General features: G+C 43.0%; 1 protein-coding gene across 4 annotated transcripts; it reads right to left on the reverse strand.

Moving 5' to 3' along the window:
* Nucleotides 1-2,139: 2,139 nt before the first annotated feature.
* ptbp1a (polypyrimidine tract binding protein 1a) lies at nucleotides 2,140-17,135 on the reverse strand. 4 transcript variants are annotated; one of them, XM_035169050.2, is made up of 16 exons: nucleotides 17,049-17,135; nucleotides 16,230-16,283; nucleotides 15,992-16,022; nucleotides 12,166-12,226; nucleotides 11,835-12,007; nucleotides 11,254-11,400; nucleotides 10,836-11,006; nucleotides 10,063-10,173; nucleotides 9,663-9,843; nucleotides 9,435-9,500; nucleotides 9,182-9,339; nucleotides 7,752-7,785; nucleotides 6,574-6,666; nucleotides 5,613-5,829; nucleotides 5,253-5,330; nucleotides 2,140-5,116 (listed from the first exon to the last, which is right to left on the reverse strand). In XM_035169050.2, exons 1-16 carry the CDS (start codon nucleotides 17,054-17,056, stop codon nucleotides 4,984-4,986), a joined length of 1,716 nt encoding a protein of 571 aa, XP_035024941.1. In that variant the 5' UTR covers nucleotides 17,057-17,135; the 3' UTR covers nucleotides 2,140-4,983. The 4 variants fall into 4 exon arrangements, with proteins under 4 accessions (XP_035024941.1, XP_035024939.1, XP_035024940.1 ...); XM_035169048.2 differs by having other exon boundaries at nucleotides 9,182-9,354; XM_035169049.2 differs by having other exon boundaries at nucleotides 9,435-9,509.
* Nucleotides 17,136-17,433: the final 298 nt, after the last annotated feature.

Consider the following 17,433-nt stretch of genomic DNA (forward strand, 5'->3'; position numbering starts at 1 on the left):
TGTGATTGCTCTGCAGTTTAACTCTGCTGGAGAGAGATAAATTATGGACATGTGAATGATCTCCCAGCTCCAGAACCTAAACCGCAAATCAAGACGATTTAATGTTGACTAACAAAGCATCCATTTAAATTCGGCCAACGTTTAAGTCTCGCATCAGACATCCAGTGGGTTTTTCGCCCTCTGTGATTATGTCTCTTGTGGACATTGAACATGTGATAAATTACCTCCAGGATCAGTCTCTTGAACCACGTGCGCGCCCTCTCAGCCTCCACGTGTGTGTGTTTGTGTGTGGCCTTGATGTTTGCCAGTATTTGCTTGATTAAAGACCACAGTGCTGATGTAAATAAATGTTGCCAGATGTGTTGGGAATCACCCCCCCCACCCCCACATGGTTGCATTTAGTCAGCGCCGGATGAGGCCAGGGACATCCCAAGGGTCTGGATCTGGCAAACAAATGGGAGAGGGGGGTGGGGTGGGGTGCAGACGACACACTGAAGTAGTTAAAAGTACAAAGGCAAGTTTTGGAGATAGTGTGATGGTGCAACCGAGCTCAGAGAGTACACAGGACTTTGGATCATGATTGCGGAAAATAAAATGTTTGCCCTTGCCGCAGATACCACCCAGTTGCAGTTAATTGAATTTAATCTGTCTAAATTTGTCAAGCAGCATATTTGTTTGAGCCAATAAATTCAGGAATTTGGTTAACTAAAAAAGAAAAAATATATATATATATATATATATTTGGATCCTCTCACTTTGAGTTATGCAATCTCCTCGCATTCCGACATATTCCGGGAGGAGGACTCCGTTTGGACCGCTCTCTGCTCTAAATTAGTCCTGATGCCGAGTGAATTTCTAAAAACGCTGCAAGTAAACAAGGGTCTGAGGTATCAAAGCAGCATCAAAGCACCAGGCTGCTGCCATGGAGTCATTTCCTTACTGGCAGGGAAGATGTTTACAGCCCAACATGTACTAAAGACTCTGGGGCAACATTAAAATAAGAGAAGTCTTTTCACATTCTGCAGAGATTGTTTTTTTCATGTTTAGTTTTTCGTGTACATCTTCTGTCTGGTGTCTGTTTTTAAATGTGACCTTCAAGCATGCCTCCTTATGCAAAGCAATAACAGAAGAAGAACAAGTGCCTCTTTCTGTGAGATTCATACAAATGCAGAGCTCGCCGTGTTTAAGACCACACTCCACAAGCTACTGGGATTAGACGAGAAAATCCAGCTTCGAATGCAAACACCACTGGACCAGATTCCCTCATTTGTCCCTTTCGAAAAGTCAAGAAGATCCGAGGTTAATCCTCTGCGCTGCTTTGTGAGTAAGCCAAAGAAAGGGGGAAAAAAAGAAATGAGGCCAGAAAGCTCGAGCAGGCACTTGATATTAAGCCACTAACTATTGACATTGTGAGTGGCAGGTAAAGTCACCTCTGCTCAACAGCCTTTCTGCACCACCGGAGAGCAACACCTCCCCCTGGTGGTTCAGGAGGTGCACAACTACTTTGTCAATTGGATTCTTCTCCTTGACAAACTTGGTGATGCCCAAGGATGCCAGGCATTCTACATTTGTGTTCCCTCTTAATATTTAATTTGATGAGCTACAGCGACTTGGTTTCCACAGCAACTCTTCTCCTCTTCTTCTCAGATTAAGACGGGATCTGCTAAAAACTGGAAAAGGTCAAAGCTGAGCACAGGAGGATTATTCTGAATCATGGAGAATGGGGGAACATCCGGCGTTGCATATCGAATTAACTCCCCACCCTGCCATCATCGCGGCAGCAGTTTCATCAAAGCACTGTAGCGGGATTGAGCTGAGCCCAGATGAGCAGTCAGTCAGGTTTCAGATGGGATGAGTACAAAGTTGGAAATATAGTAAAAGATTTAAAAAAACATAAATGAAAATTAAAACCTCACCAGTAGTACAACAGGATGAGAAATGTGGAAAGTGTTACACGAGATGTTAACCGACACAGAGCAGCAGGTCCACAGGACAGAGAGGAAGAGACAGAAACCAAATGAGGCCAGATGAAAGAGGGAACAAACTAAAGATTTATTGAAGGCAGCAGAAGATGCAAGAGACAAGAACAGAACTGCAAGGGGGGGAGGGAGGGGAGCGGGGCACATACAGAGACACTTCTGTGTGTTCAGATAGGTTTAATGTCTTTGTGTTACAAAAGTTTTTTTGTTGTTTTTACAGCTCCAAAGAGCTCAATAGGTCTGTATTGTTTTATCAAAATATACATGTTTTGAACGTAAAGTGGATATAATCCAAATGATTTTGTGGTACAAAAACACGAATATATACAACCATCGATCCCGCTTTCATACAATAACCCCATCCCGCCCCCATATAAAAAAAAGGAGAGAAAAATAAAAGCTTTAAACAGAAACTGAAAGGCATATAATCTACACTGTCAACATCACAGCTAGGACTGAGGATCAATTAAGGATCCCTTCTAAAGCGAGCGCTAGCCAAATTAGGTTCTTTGTAAAGTCAATCAAACAAAAGGGGTACAGTATACGGTGTTACCCAAAACTCATTTAGCTCTGTGACGTTCGTCCAAACTGTTCTGAGGAACAGAAACAAGGAAAATCAAAGCCTTGGTTTTTTTTTTTTGTGGAATAACAGGAATGTGACAAAAAAAACCTTTAAGAAATCACAACACTACAAAAACAGCAGGGATAGAAGATACTTTGGTCCTTAACAGCAATAACCGTTTGCAGCTACATGAAGCTTTGTTAAATCATGCATAACAATCTTTTACAAAAATAGAGACAGAGCGTGTCTGTATCTGGTCCGAGACTAGTGGTCCAGGCTGTGATATCTGGTGCTTGAGGCACGCAGGAATGTGACGTTTTAAGACTTCAGCGTGACGGTGCCAACTTGGACCTATCATTGAGGAAAAGTGCACTAGAGAACCTGACTGTGGCGTAAGGGGACACAGACAGGGGATGGGTGAGGGTTGGCTCACCCTGTAATCCTGTTAATCCTGAATTTAAGAGAAATACACTGGGTTTGTAGACAGTCCAAGACCGTTGTTGCTATCAATTTGACGAATGCCTCCCAGCTGCCCTCTCACAGGTACGGCTACCTGAATAGAATGGGATAAAGGCATCTATGCAGACAGGTAAGATCACACAGTTGAATTAGAGGTATACAACAAAATCAACTGACCAGGCCACTAAGTGTTTCAGCCTCTGATTTAAGACTCAAGCAGTCAAGGCACTGTGATAATGATCAAACCCAGCCACTACATGTAGGTTACCAGTTAAGCTTAGAAGTGATACACATGTAAATGCTAACATTTAAAAAGAAAGATAAATGAATATACGCGTCCACATACAAATGAACATAATATGGTTAAATGAGGCCCACGGCCACCCCCCCCGGCCCTGCAGAGGACTGAATGGAGGTGAATGGGGGACTGCAGGACAGGAAGCCTGAATACCGCTGCACTCCTGCCACAATACACCTAATAGAGCTACGTCACCTAGCAAGGATATTAGGCATCTAACTGACTTACATTCATAGTTTCTACATATATATATGATGAGGCTATATGCATACAAATCCTTACATAAGAAGAAACAATGAATAAGCCACTTTCCCCAATTTTACAAATGCTGGTACACACCAAATAGGCATGGAGGAGAAAAAATAAAAAGGCATTTTGAGAACCACGATTTCGAAATGAAGCCAGAGCAATGCTTAAGGCAATCTGGTTGGGGCAAAGTAAGGCACAAGACCAATGTTATTCTTATTAGGACAACTTCAGATAGTGGTATGGTTCCCCCAAAAGAAAATATGTGGGTAGTTACGAGAAGATAAAACCAAAACGTAAAACTGGGAAATGAGTTGTAGGGTCTGTGAGCCAAAAACAAAATCCTCGTCTCAACCCATTACCGACTGGCCGAACAGGTTCAAAGTGGCATTTCAAAAAGGCACACACACACACACAGATATATCGACACAACTATGGTAGTAGAAGGAATGCTGAAGTGTGTCTGATCCGATTCATCCACATAATCTGCGGTGGAGGGTCTTTTCTTTGTGATTTTAAGCAATGTGACCTAACGCGACAGTTCATCAGCTTCCTCGACTTTACCTCCCGATATACTTTCAGTATGTTTCAATGCAGAATGTTGCCCCGTTTCGTAGGATCTCACTTGGAACTTATTGGTGGAACAACTCGATTAGGTTTGGGCACCAGGGATCTGCTCGGAACTGGAGACAGTGCTTTTAATAAAAAACTGAATCTAATCAAAGTTTAGACACTTTTGTTGACACCACTTGATAAATCTTGCCTGAGCATTTAAATTTTTACATAATTATGGACAGAAGCTTTTTTTGCAAACAACTGAAGAGATGATTTCCATTATCGGGCGCAAATAATCTGGAATGCAACAATGGTGCCCAGCAAAATAATGTGATGTGTGGGAGTCGTGGGTCTGATTGAGCCAAATCTTGGTAAGAAATTGTCATTTTCAGCATTTTATGTTGCTAATTCTGAGGTTGCTCTCATCTCTTGTAGTGAAGGGCATTTTGAAAACACATTTTCAGGGGGAATGATGACTCCTGAAAATGTCTACATATTGTGAAACACACTGATGTAATAGCAAGCAGATCTACCTCAAACACAAAATCCATGATGACTAATTTGTGTATGTCAGGAAGGATTATTCTTAATTAGCAATATTTTTATTCAAAATAATTTCAGTTTTTGGTGTCTTTTCTGTATGGTTTTTCTCTAAATATGAATATAATTGGAATTTAAGAACTGGAATCAATAAGCAGACTTGATCAAATCTGATGCCCAAACCTATTAACGATGTGGAATGACTAAGAATTGTGGTCTTGGGAGCAACGCTCTACACAGAAACACAGCCACAGATGTGTTATGGTTGCTATTTCCACTGAAGGCGAACTTGAGAGAAGCAGCGTTCAAGTGGCAGCAGATTTGGAGGGAGGAAGGGAAGGCACTCAGATGGTGGATTTGGAGAAGGACACTCGAAGGTGATGGTTCTCTCCAAGATCGTGGTTGTGGAACTCGATGAGGCACTCGATTGCCTCCTCGACTGAGCCCATCTGGATCAGGGCCATTTTGCGGTCTTTTCTGTTGAATAAAAGAAAACAATGTATTGTTTATGTGGGTTGCTTAACATTTGATGTGTTGTGGTTGAAAAACAAGAATTTCACTATGCTTAAGGACATAAATCAGGAAAATGGAGTGTAAATGGTTTGAGACTCACTGAAAGAACTTGAATGCTTTGACTGTCGCTCCTGAGCTGGCGAACAGTCTCCTGAGGTCATCCTCCACCACTGAAGGCCTAAAAGCAGTGGGAAAAAAACAAATATGAATTATTGATGTGGGTTTAAATTCCCTTTACTCATTTGAATTTGTGTTTCCGTACAGGTGTGTTTAAAACAAAAGCACAAGAGGCATGATTGAATCTAAAAATCCACCTCTAGAGTAGAATGTTTAGAAAATACTGTCGCAACTACTTAAACCAAAGCACTAAAAATAGAAGAAAAAAAGAGAAGAGGCAAAAAGCTTAGAGCACAATGGCTGAGAGTGGGAGTGTAAATTAGGCTCCTGCCGCAGCACTCACGGTATGTTGGAGAGGTGGAGTGTTGCAGAGGGTGGGAAGATGTTGGAGTAATTTTTGGAGCCAGGCTTCTTGAAGCGATGCAGCGGTGAGTTGCTGTAGTCCTTTGTAAGGCCCTGTTCCTCGTGGCCCTCTCTGGGCAGCTGCACTGTGGTATGCTTTGACAACGTCACGCGCATGGCCCGGCCATGCAGCCGCTGGCCGTTCAGGTGGCTCATAGCTGACAAACGACAGGAAAGACAACACTTTAAATAACATAATCACAAACATACCGGGCAAAACGTTTTTCATTAGTTGCTAACACAGAAAACCTTTTTAACAAGGATTTTGTTAATCAAAATCTGTTTCCTTGGGGAGGGGATCTATTAATTTACTGAATAGCAAGAACTAGAGCTTAGAACCGTTGCAATATTTTTACTACGGGTCTATAAATGGCCATTTTCACCGTTTCATATTGATATTCACATTTTGAAATAAATAATCTAGTATTAAGTTCTAATCTTTTGGTTTATTATCTCTACACGAGGATGGATATTTGTTTAATATAAGCAGTTTGTAGAAAATGTCTATGTACAGGGTACATGTATCTGATCTCAATACATGTCTATGCAATATGGTGATCAAGTGGCCAATCAGCCTGGGAGGAGGTGTGTGCTCTCCGAGTGCCCTTCTAGTTATTAGTAACAGTCTGCTGGGGCTAATTTAATCAAAACTCCATCCTTATCCTTTCTACATTCAGATTTTCTGAACACTTGGCATACTCAGATATAGTAAAACTAATGAAACAAGTACATAATAAGAAACAGGGAACCAGCTGTTTATCAGAGAAGGACCTGTACTGTTTGCTCCGTTGAGACGCACTGAATAAGGACTGAGAACAATGCATGGTAGAACAAAAGACAAGATGAAAGAAGATGCCGGATCAAAGAGTAAATAGTGTGTTACAGGTCTGGGGTGTAGCTACCTAGCTGGGCCTGTGTGCCATCGGACATCTGGATCAGAGCATTCTCCTTTTTATTGAACAGGATCTTCACCCTCATCACGTCGCCATACACACCTAGGGAGGAAGAGGAAGGTGTCACAATCCACGTGCAACAGAGACCAACACAACCTGAACATATTGCCACACAACCACAGCAACAAAAACAATTTAAACCATCAAATCAGACTCATTCATAATACTGCTACTACATGAACGATGTATGATTGAAAAGTAATTGTCAGGCTAGTCACTAATTTCCTGGTCAATTCTGAGTGGAATTTCTACAACTAAACCTACACAACCCCCCCTTAGATAACAATTACATGGATGCCATGTTAAGCCAACACGTCTGCTTTAGAAGGGGGAGTTAAAAATCTGAAGAGGGCTGGAAAAAAATAAAATCAAGGAGCGTTTCTGATCAGTTAAAACTATCTACACAAGAAAAAGTTGATTACTTGATTAACTTGAGGGCCTGATAGAGCGACGTGCAGGAATAAACTGAGCATGCACATACCTACATCAGAGTAACTGAGCCACACTGCAAAAGAGTAATATGGTGACATAGTCCGAGGAATATGTCAACTCACAAGCACTAGAGGAGCAGCAGCATTTCATCTTTCTTTGTACTGAATGACTCGAGGCAACCACGGAAAAAAAATATCTTGAAAACTAAATTAAATGAATTTTAATGGCCTAAAATTGGATGGTGCAATAAGTAAATAATTTGTTGACATTCTTCCACTTCCGCAGGGTGATGCTTTAGAATTTAGAAAAGCGTTTTGCCTAATTTCTGGACAAAATCGTCCCTACGTTTCTATTTAGTGGAGCAATATGCAAATAGAAGGGTTGAGCTCTTTGAATATGAAAAACTGCCCGTGGAGAGTAAACAAGGGCTTTTAAAAAAATGAAATGAAATGCTGCAGCTTTGTGAGGGGTTCTCACCTTACTTCCCTTATACAAACCCACATCAACCAAAACCGGTCATCCAAACCCCCCAAAACAAACAGACACCCCCACTCTTCATAGCCCTGAAGCCTGATGACGAGCCATCAGTGGTAAAAAAAAAATAAATAACAAAGCCAACAACATGAGACAAGACTTGCCCACCTTGCCAGGTAACAGTAGTAATAAAAAAAGGAGATGAAAGGATGATAACGTACCGAAAAGAATAAAGAGGCAGTGTGGCGTAACGCTCTTTAGAGACAGCAGGGGGAGCAGCGGGGCAGGGGGCCAAAGGGGGAGAGGGAACAGGGGACAGGGAAAAGAGACGGAGCGGAGTGGAGGACAGTGGAGTGGAGTCGGGACATGTCCGCAGGCCACAGGCAGCGAGGTCCACAGGAAGGCCACAGTACCATGGAGGAAGGAGAGGCATGAGGGACGAAGAGAATGAAGAGAGGACAAGAGGAGGAGGGGATTCAAACAGCATGAGAGGAGGAGGGAGAGAGTAGATGAGGTGGAGAAATGGAAGGTGGTGGAAGGACAGATGGTGGCAAAATCGGGGGGACCGCAGAGGTGCCAATGTTGTGTTTTTTGTTTTCAATTTGTGGTTGGTGTCCAAATTGGGGACAATGAATGAGGGAGCGAGATCGTTGGATGGATGGGAGGAGGAGTGGTCGTAGTATTAACAGGAGTGGCAGAGGGGAGGAGGAGGAGGACAGAGGGAACAATTGGTCATGGGGCGTGCAGTCAGTTGGCAAGGGTTGAGGTGAGGGTGTTTTAAAACAAAAAAACAGAGGGAGAGGGGGACAGAGAAAGAAGAGAGAGAAAAAAGGAAGTAAAAACAAGGTCAGTATACACAAAGAAATGTAGTGCTTCAGACAGTAGAACTGGCTAAATTAAAATGCATTGTCACTATGGGAACACTAGAAGAAACAGAAGAGAAAAAAAGATTAACAATGAAATACAGAAAAAGGCAGAGACAATATGTACTTTTAGATTACAGGCTTTTTAGTTTAAATCTTCCTAAATTACATTATATTGACATACAAATCTAAAAAAACAATAGTTATCCCTAAAAGTCTAAATGTATAGGTGAAATGTATTGGTCTACTGTAATGACTATACTTAATGTAATGAGTGTGCCGACTACTTATACATTCTACATACTATACTAGAGAAATCCTACTTAATGGACGTGTGTGTCTACAAAATACAAGGAAAAAAGTAATATTGTCTCTCCAACAACTCAGGAATGATTTCAACTAATGGACAAAAAAATGAAGATATGAAATGGTAAGTTCAAAAATAAAAAGGAAGTTAGTGTTTTGAATAAACTTTAAATTCACAGTGAGCAAAGTGGCAGGTCAGAAATGTAGCAGGTTTGGTCAAACACAGAGAGGATCCTGAAAGAGAAGAGGTTTTTGACTTGACGACCCCCCTTTCGTTAAAAAACTGTGGTCAGGGCAGTCGGACTAATCACATGGTAGTGGAGGTGGGACACGGGCGATGAAACACTGGTTTCTCTTGAACAAATGGATCCACGGCCAAGAATCATAGTGAAACAAAGGGCACTGCATTATTTTAATGTTTCTCTGCACAGCGCCGATGGAGGCAGGATGAAGAGCTGCTAAGCCAGGTTGAGTGTACTGACCTCAGGGTTCAGGTTGCTGACCAGCATGACATTGTGTCCCCCAGTGGCAGTGAGGCCTGATAGGCCGAGCCTGCTGGCAGCAGCAGCTGCGGCTGCCATGCCACCATGGCTCATACCCAGGGACGCCAGGGCACCGGGCATACCAGGCATTGACAGACCTATGGGAAACGGACCTATGAATTGATTGCACTTTAGATATTGTTTGGAGAAAGAATGTCGGCCTTACGGGGAAAAAAAAAAATAGTGTACTGACCCTGTTGGATGGCAAAGGTTGGGGGGAAGGCATGAGCACCACCATAAGGAGAGGCCGAGATTAATCCTGGAGCAGCTTGAACAAGAGGAAACATGATAAGTAAGAGAACAAGCTTTTCTATTGAATGTGTACTTAATGACCAAATTCACAGGCAACTGAATTATTTGTACATGAGTTTATGGACAATAACCACAAACAAAAACTTTCGGAAATCACATCCAATCTCACCAAATGCAGCGGCGGCCATGGTCTGGTGATCAAGAGATTGCTGTGAATCTGCAGTTGGGAGGTCTGGTCGAGTGTAGTCCCTGCTCTTATCATTGTTGTACTTGACATTGAGGCTGGTCAGCTTGGAGAAGCTAATTCTCAAGGTACAGCAGGCGTTGTAGATGTTCTGTCCATCCAGAGACTGAGGCAGAGATAGTAACATTAGGATTATGTTAACATAAGGCGTTTTACATTTGTAACTACCTACAGTTTCTTGTGTTAATAAACACATACTGCAGCAGTTTGCTTTAGTCTGGTTCATTTTGCATAACCAGTTTTCATTCTACTAAATACGGCAAAGCACGCAATGACATCACGGTAACAACCTCAGGCCGAAACATCCTGACACAAGTTGTCTTACCAGTTTAGAATGCTGAGCTGTCATGCCATCGGCGTACTGGATCAGAGCCTGGAACTGGTTGTTCTTAGTGAAAGTGATGATCTTCAGCACTGTTCCGAACTTGGAGAAAATCTGGGGAGGAGATAGGGCCTATTAGGAATGTCATTTTAACACACTTATGACAGCTATACTTAAGGATTAGGGAGGGAGGTTTGCATAGTTTTTAAAACAAGAGTTACATTATTACCACTGCACTTAACTATGGTGCACCTGGGAGGCACAAGCTCTATTTCTCAGTAACATAATGATGACAGGAGAAAGGAGGCAAATGCAAAAACAGTGAAATATCAAAATATATTTTTAGTAGGTGAGTGGGTGGAAGGCTTCAGCTTAGGGCAAGTTAGAATTAGGACTTTACACCACTTAGTAATACATTTTAAGACCCACTTTAAAACAACTAAAATAGAACAACAAAATGTCAATTAAATTGAGCGTGATATAACGTAACTTTTCAGAGACCTTCGGGCAAAATAAGCTTTTTTTTAATACATGTACATATTTGTAAAAATGTATATATTGTCTGAATATCTGTTGCTGCTTGTCCTGGAATGAGAGATGTGGTGGTGAAGTTATGTTTCTCAAACTCAAAATGGAATTCTTTTCAAATTTTAAATTGCAATGTCAAAACAAAAATAACATTTTCCAGTAACTACAGTTATGGCAGTTTTGGCAACCACGACAGAAATCTTGCTAGATTTTTTTCTATATCTATACAGTAATAAAACTGCCTGTACCTGGTGTAGGACATCCAGCGTGACGGGGTAGAAGAGGTTTTCCACTATGACTCTGAGAACAGGGCTTTGACCCCCTGCTCCTCCCATGGCTGCTGCATCTGTGGCAATGGCCATGCCTCCCATCCCACCACCGTGCAGAGCATTGACTGCCTGCAGAGCTGCCTGCGCACGCTAAGGGGGAAAAGCAAAAGGAATTCCTTAACAACAATGGAGATATGTAACAGTTAACTACGGTAATTATTAGCACAGATATTTTGTCCACATTGCAAAATAACTGGCAAAATGTCACCTTGCACCGTTTAGAGCATTTATAAAGATCAAAGCAGACATATACACCCTTTAACTTATTGACTAAACTAATTTAAGCCTCGAGTCAAAACAGCCAATATGCAAACCATGTGTGACAGGCAGCCCTTACCACTTGGTTGGGAGAGTTGTCCGTCTTGAGCTCCTTATGGGTAGAGTATTGCATGTAGATGGGGTGGTTTCTGATGACGGGAGTGACAGAGGAGTAGTAGCTCACCATCGTCTGTGCACACTCTTCGCTGTTCAGTTCCAAGAACGCCTGCAGGGAAGGACCACAGACACAAATTCAATCTATTGCTCCCAACACATACAATAAGATAGCACCCTGCAGCAATGTTCAGGGAGCATTCTTGATTTTGCACATCTGCCGTAAAGCGCTCTAATTAACTGCAATGTTTGTCTCCTTTTAGCCAAATTTGATGAGATCTCTATTGGGTTTGACATAGAACTGAGTAAAATAACAGAAAACAAAATGAAGAAGGGATAAACCGTCTTCCTCCGGGATATCTCTACAAGACCAATTGTCTCTCTTCCCACTAAACCACAAGGATGTAGCAGAAGGGTAATTGTCATTTTTAGGTCAGGACCAATGGATAGAAAACCGATCCCTTGCCCCAGACATAAAAAAAAAAAAAACGAGTGCAAACCATACAGGTTTGGTGAGCAGACCTGTCTCTCTCTCTCTCTCCTTACCTGGTTCTTCCCTTTCAGCATCAGCAGATTGGTGACCTTCCCAAAGGGCAATCCCAGGCCAATAACCTCGGCCTCGTTTATGTCATTGGGAAGCTTGCGTACGTGGACCACACGTGACGGAACACCAGGGCTGCGGACGTCACCTTTGAATTTTTTGCTGTCGTTGCCATTGGCTGCAAGAGAAAACAAGAGGCAGATACAATCAGGAAGAGAACAGAAGGCTCTGGTTCCTCTTGAATAATGGATTGATCGTCATGGCAACACAAACACAGACACGCCAAGCAATTCAGGAAAAAAAGGGATTCACCCTTCCCTGGCAACCCCCCCTTACCTGCGTTCATGATATAGGGTCCGTTGGATATGCAGGAAGAAAAGAGTTCGTCGGATCCCCTCTGCAGAAGGAGAGAAAACAATGGTTTACTTCAGAGCATTCAACAATGAGGGCACAGCTTGACAGGTGGAGAGTACAGCGCTCCTATTACTGAGCCATTGTGTGATAAAGGAGGAAGTAATCTGATAACCAAAAGAGGATCTAGCAAACGCGCTTGAGAAAAAACTCCACCTTGCTCACCATGAGGAATTCAGTCGCCCCCCTTGTCAGCAGGGATATTTCACCTCCCCATCTCATTCAGTACAGTACACGCTAATTAAAGACACATCATATCTTACTCTGCTGACAAAATATGATAATTTGGCACCTTAGTCTCGAGGAACAGCTACTATTCAGCTACGGGCACACGAGTCGACAGCTGTCAGTCATTAAAACTCATCTTCTCAATTCAGTAATAGGAAGGGCAATAACAAACTGAAGCCCTCTGGATGGGAAAACAAGACAGAGATACTCCCGGCTCACACTAGCTCAGTGTCTGCTGAATGAACCCCGTCCAGCTTCTCTCTCACTCGCTTCAGTAGATATAAAATGCTGTTTCACGGCTGTTCTCGTCATCGTGTGTGTTTGTGGTTGTGTGAGATGAAGTATTGCAGTCACAAGAAGTGGCTCAGCAGCCTAAGCTCTACAGCACTCTACAATGATGGTCCTGTTCAGGCTGAGACTAGGGGCATTGTTACGCGGCAGCACACACACATATGGAGCTCCGAGGACTCTCTGGGAGTTGAAGGGCCCTGCAGTGTTTTAACTACAACCAGTCATACAGGTTTGTGAGTATTCTTCTCCACCTAGTGAATCCTGGCCTTTAAATATGCACGGCTGTGGTGAAGTTTCCAGTCAGGCAACAAAGTCTACTCACAAAAGGCAGGAATGAAGTAATCCGAGAGAGGGGAAAGAGGTGGGTGTGGGGTACTGAGATAGTTGCTATGAGAATGCAGCACTGTAAGCAGTAGTATAAACTACCCTTTGACTTCCAGATGGTTTGGCTGACTCTGCTGCCTCTCGCACTGAGGCCCACGCAAAAGGGTCTGCTGTCGTAACTCATGAACTTAAAAGCACAGAGAGACATTCCAATGGGTTTTTGCTGTTTTTTTAGATTTGGAAATTCTATAAAATATTGGCAAATTAAATGCATCCATGTAATACAATCACTGAGCTAGAATTACTATGATCCAGACAGACTGCACTGTCTCTACAAGGCAAGACAATTATAGATTAGAAAGCGATGGGTGCAACTAGACGAAGCTTGTCTCAACAGGAATATTAAGTCAACATACTGTTAAGATCTCTCATCTAATAATAGTAGGTGTAGCTCAGGGTGGTGTGCTCTATTTGGTGGGAAGAAATATAAAAACAATATTTGCGCTTGACAAATGGACGAGGAGCAGATCCGAGCCATGAGAAATGAAGGACGTGGCTCCAGCCTGACTCAATGGACATGGGCAGGCGGCGTAACATTATCAGTCAGCAGACCAACTCCTAACAGGAAGAACAGTGAGATCAGACCAGCTTCCAGGGTTTTTTCCTTCACATCCTCCTGGAGACTGGTAGTTACTGTTCTGGTTGAGACTCTCTCTCCCTCTCTCTCCCTCTCTCTCCCCCCTACTTCCTCAGTCTAATAATAACCACAGAGCTGAGGCAGCCTACAGTACAAAGCAGAAGAATCGAGTCACACACAGAACATCAGCCTGCGTTGCATCCGACTGAAGAATATATCTACGGGTTTTTGAGGGTTGAGTGGTTGATGTTGCAGAGCAGCACAAAAGGAAAAAGTTACCAAGTCAAAGGAAGAAAGAAAGAACTAATACATGGTTTGTTAGCAGACTTCAAAACTGTGCCAAACCCATTTCAACACCAACCCACTAAATGTACATCGACTTGGTTTTATCCTTTGTTTGCGCAGAGCACTGACAGTATAATAGTAACCTTCAGGGGGTGATGACACATTGCTGGCACACAGGCTGAAACTGGAGCAACTTCCTTTTGCTGACAATGGAGATGCCTTGAACTTAAAAAGATCTCACATTTAACACATTTCCTTTGTTTCATTTTAAAGTTTAAATATCCATAAGAGGATATATTTGTGGTTTTAGTTTCAAGGTTCCGGATGTGACATCACAATGTTAAGGAAGTGTTGAAGATTCATCACTTCCTACAATATGCAGGACCCTTAAAAGGGAAAAAAAGACCTGGGGCGATTTCCTTGATCCATACACTTGAGTTTCATTGCATCAAAGAGAAAAACAACTTTGGATCCAGCACAGAAACTAAACCTGAGATGATTCTTTTGTGCTTAAGACTGCAAGCAACATTATTTTGCCCCTGCAGGGTTGTTGGTGGGAGGTTCTCTCTCCAGAAAAGCACAAAGGAGGCGAGCACAGGTAGAGACATGTTTGTTCAGTGTGATCAGCCTTTAGTCGGTGGAGGGGGTAGGGAGCTGTGCCTCACCAGGGGGCTGGAGGGGAAGATTGGAATGTGACCGCGGAATGCCAGACGCTCTGCCCAGACGGAATAATTACAGATTCCAGCGTGGCAGAGCTCCATAACTCTGCATCATCTTTACCGCAGCACATCAAATCCATAAAAACAGGAGAAGTTTAAGAAAAAGGAAAACACCAGGAGTGAAAATCCCAACCCTTGATCGGCACCCGTGACACGGTGCTTTGTTGATCATGTTGAAAACCAGACTCAAATGAATAGAGGGGGTGGGGTGTGTCCCTCTTACGGGTGTATGTATTAGAGGGCTTGTTTAAACAGTGTGAAGACCTTTGCCCAGGAGGATGGTTGCGGCTTTAAGTCAAGATCAATTACCCCTCCTGCGCATAGCTGCCATAGGCCCTGTTACCAAGGATTTTATATATCGGGTATGCATGTTAACAGCCATCGGTGACAAAACACATGTTTTCCTTCTCCAACAAGTTTGCACACATACACAAACAATGCTATTTCAGTTACATAAGCTGCACTGAATGAACATTGGACAAGACTTTGCTGCCGATTTGTTTGACTCATGCTGGTGGAGGGGTCTTGTGACAGAAACAAGAGAGGATAACTATCAAGCACTCTGACCAAATTCAGTTGCTGTCTCAACATTCCTGTAAGGCTGACTGGCCTATTAAAGAACACAGAAAGTAAACAGGAAGTTTCATTTCCCCCCCAGCAATCACATAGCCCAACAGAAACAGGGAAGGAAAACATAAAGCCCCACCTCAGGTAATCTATTCCAATTCAATTATCGAAAACTGAATTTTCACAGACCTCCAAGTTGTCACCGTCTCAGGCTGCTGACCATTTGGCTGAATTTCATAAATTTTTAAAAAGGTGAGCCAGTGCGCAGCTACAAACTCATTACACGTTGAGTAATGGCTTTACACAGCACTTCTGTAATTATAGGGGAAGCTCTTGCAAACTCAATGTGTCTCACGTCCCCAACTTTGACTCTATTCCTTTCCATTTCCACTCAGACTTGTTAATTCTAAAAAAAGCTTTGTTTCTTATATATATTTTATTTAACTGTAATGGGACACATCTGTAAAATCTATTAAAATCCATGTAAATATAAGAAAGACTAATCTGCACAGCAATATAAACCACAAAACAGAGACCACTGTTCAGCTCGTAAACTTTAAACTGCTCTAACAGTACAACTATTGGATGTACTTTGCAAAAAAAGTGCAGAAAAATGTTAAATCCTAGTATTAGTTGTGTACTATAACAAATTAAATGAGGGAATGCAACAACAAACAAAAGATGATTGAATATTGCCTACCTTTGTGCCAACTGATATGTCATGGACACTCCTGTGGAGAAAGAGAAAAATGTGCTCGATTAGACAGGAAATTAAACAATAATAAGTCACGCGACACTGACTTGGAGAATTATAAACTCTGGTAACACACATCCACGGAAAAACAAAAAAAGTAACACTGGTCAATCAAACAAACAAACAGGAAATCGACCCCCTCGTCGAGACAGGAGAACCTGTAATGAATAATCAAAATACTTACTCGATTTCAGGGACGTAGCCGGATCCCAGAGGGTACAAGTCAGCGTCTAGGCGGCTGAGGACGACACGAAATACAAAGTGTGAAACTTCACATTCAGTTGCACGAACATCGACGAGATGAATTTGGTCGGATCGCCGGATTCGAACTCAAACTCGAGCTTTGCCTCGAGTTGAATTTTTTTTCGCTCGAGTACTGTGACGATTACTGTCAGATTCAGGTGGAGAGCACGCTTGAAAGCCAACAACGGGCTAATGTGGATCCTAGTCCCGGTTTTTTTAAGGAGTCTACCGACTGAATCAGCGTGAACTGTTCGGGCCAGACATCTTCAACATGGCCCTGGAGCTCCGCAGACAAATGAATGCGGAAATGAGACACGTTGCTTTAGCTAGTTCCCGTGTAACCAACTTACCGAGGGGCAGTTCGCCAAAATAAGCCATTGTTTATAAAAAAAAGTCTGCGCCAGCTCACGACACGATGCTAATACACACGTTAGATGTAAACCTATAAAGTTAAATCCACGTTTAACTTCTCAACTCTCTAGAAAAAGGGTGACGCTCACACAAAAGCGACGCAGATGCGGAAAATTTAGGTTTGGCTAGCGGCTGGTTAGCCAGTTAGCTCGCGCCCCCGCTAACTGTTGCATGTTTGCGTGGAGGAGAAAAAAACAGTTTCGAGTAAACTTTCCCGGTTAAACTCTCGACCCGAGCGGCCATGAGGAGCCGGGACGAGCCGACGAGACCCGCGGGCGCGTGGCGGAGTGGCCGCGGGGCCGGCTCGCGTTGAAAAGCGGAGAGTAAAGTGTGGTTCTTTCGCACTTACCCGTCCATTGCACAAGAAACAAACTGCAGGTCTGAGGAGAAGACAGGGCGGCGCACTTGCTTGATTTTCTTACAAAATGGCTGAACGCGCGGGGGCGAGCGCCGATTGGCCCAGGCGCCCCCGAGAGGCCGAAAGGGGGCGGGGGCCGGCCTCGGCGGCGACACGCCATTGGACAAGACGGCCGTCATTCGCGCGGGGGAAAAAAAAAGGAGGCCGCGGCAAATGTCCAGCACATCACAACAGAGGTGAGTTTTTTTTAATACGTGATGGGAGATTCACTTTGGATTCACACGGTAAAACCACAACAAGCACGTGTGTTTAGGTAAATACACGTTTAGTTGGGCTGTTTATAAACTTAGCTTAGCGTCAAACAAGGTAGAGTAAC

Source organism: Hippoglossus stenolepis, chromosome 10 (genome assembly GCF_022539355.2).
Source record: "Hippoglossus stenolepis isolate QCI-W04-F060 chromosome 10, HSTE1.2, whole genome shotgun sequence".
Classification (NCBI taxonomy): Eukaryota; Metazoa; Chordata; class Actinopteri; order Pleuronectiformes; family Pleuronectidae; genus Hippoglossus; species Hippoglossus stenolepis.

Excerpts from the sequence above, each read along its gene's own strand:
- ptbp1a (XM_035169047.2), bottom strand. Across the intron at positions 11,007-11,253 it reads ACAACTCTCCCAACCAAGTG|CGTGCGCAGGCAGCTCTGCA; the intron begins GTAAGGGCTGCC and ends TTTCCCCCTTAG. Across the intron at positions 9,510-9,662 it reads CATGGCCGCCGCTGCATTTG|CTGCTCCAGGATTAATCTCG; the intron begins GTGAGATTGGAT and ends CTCTTGTTCAAG.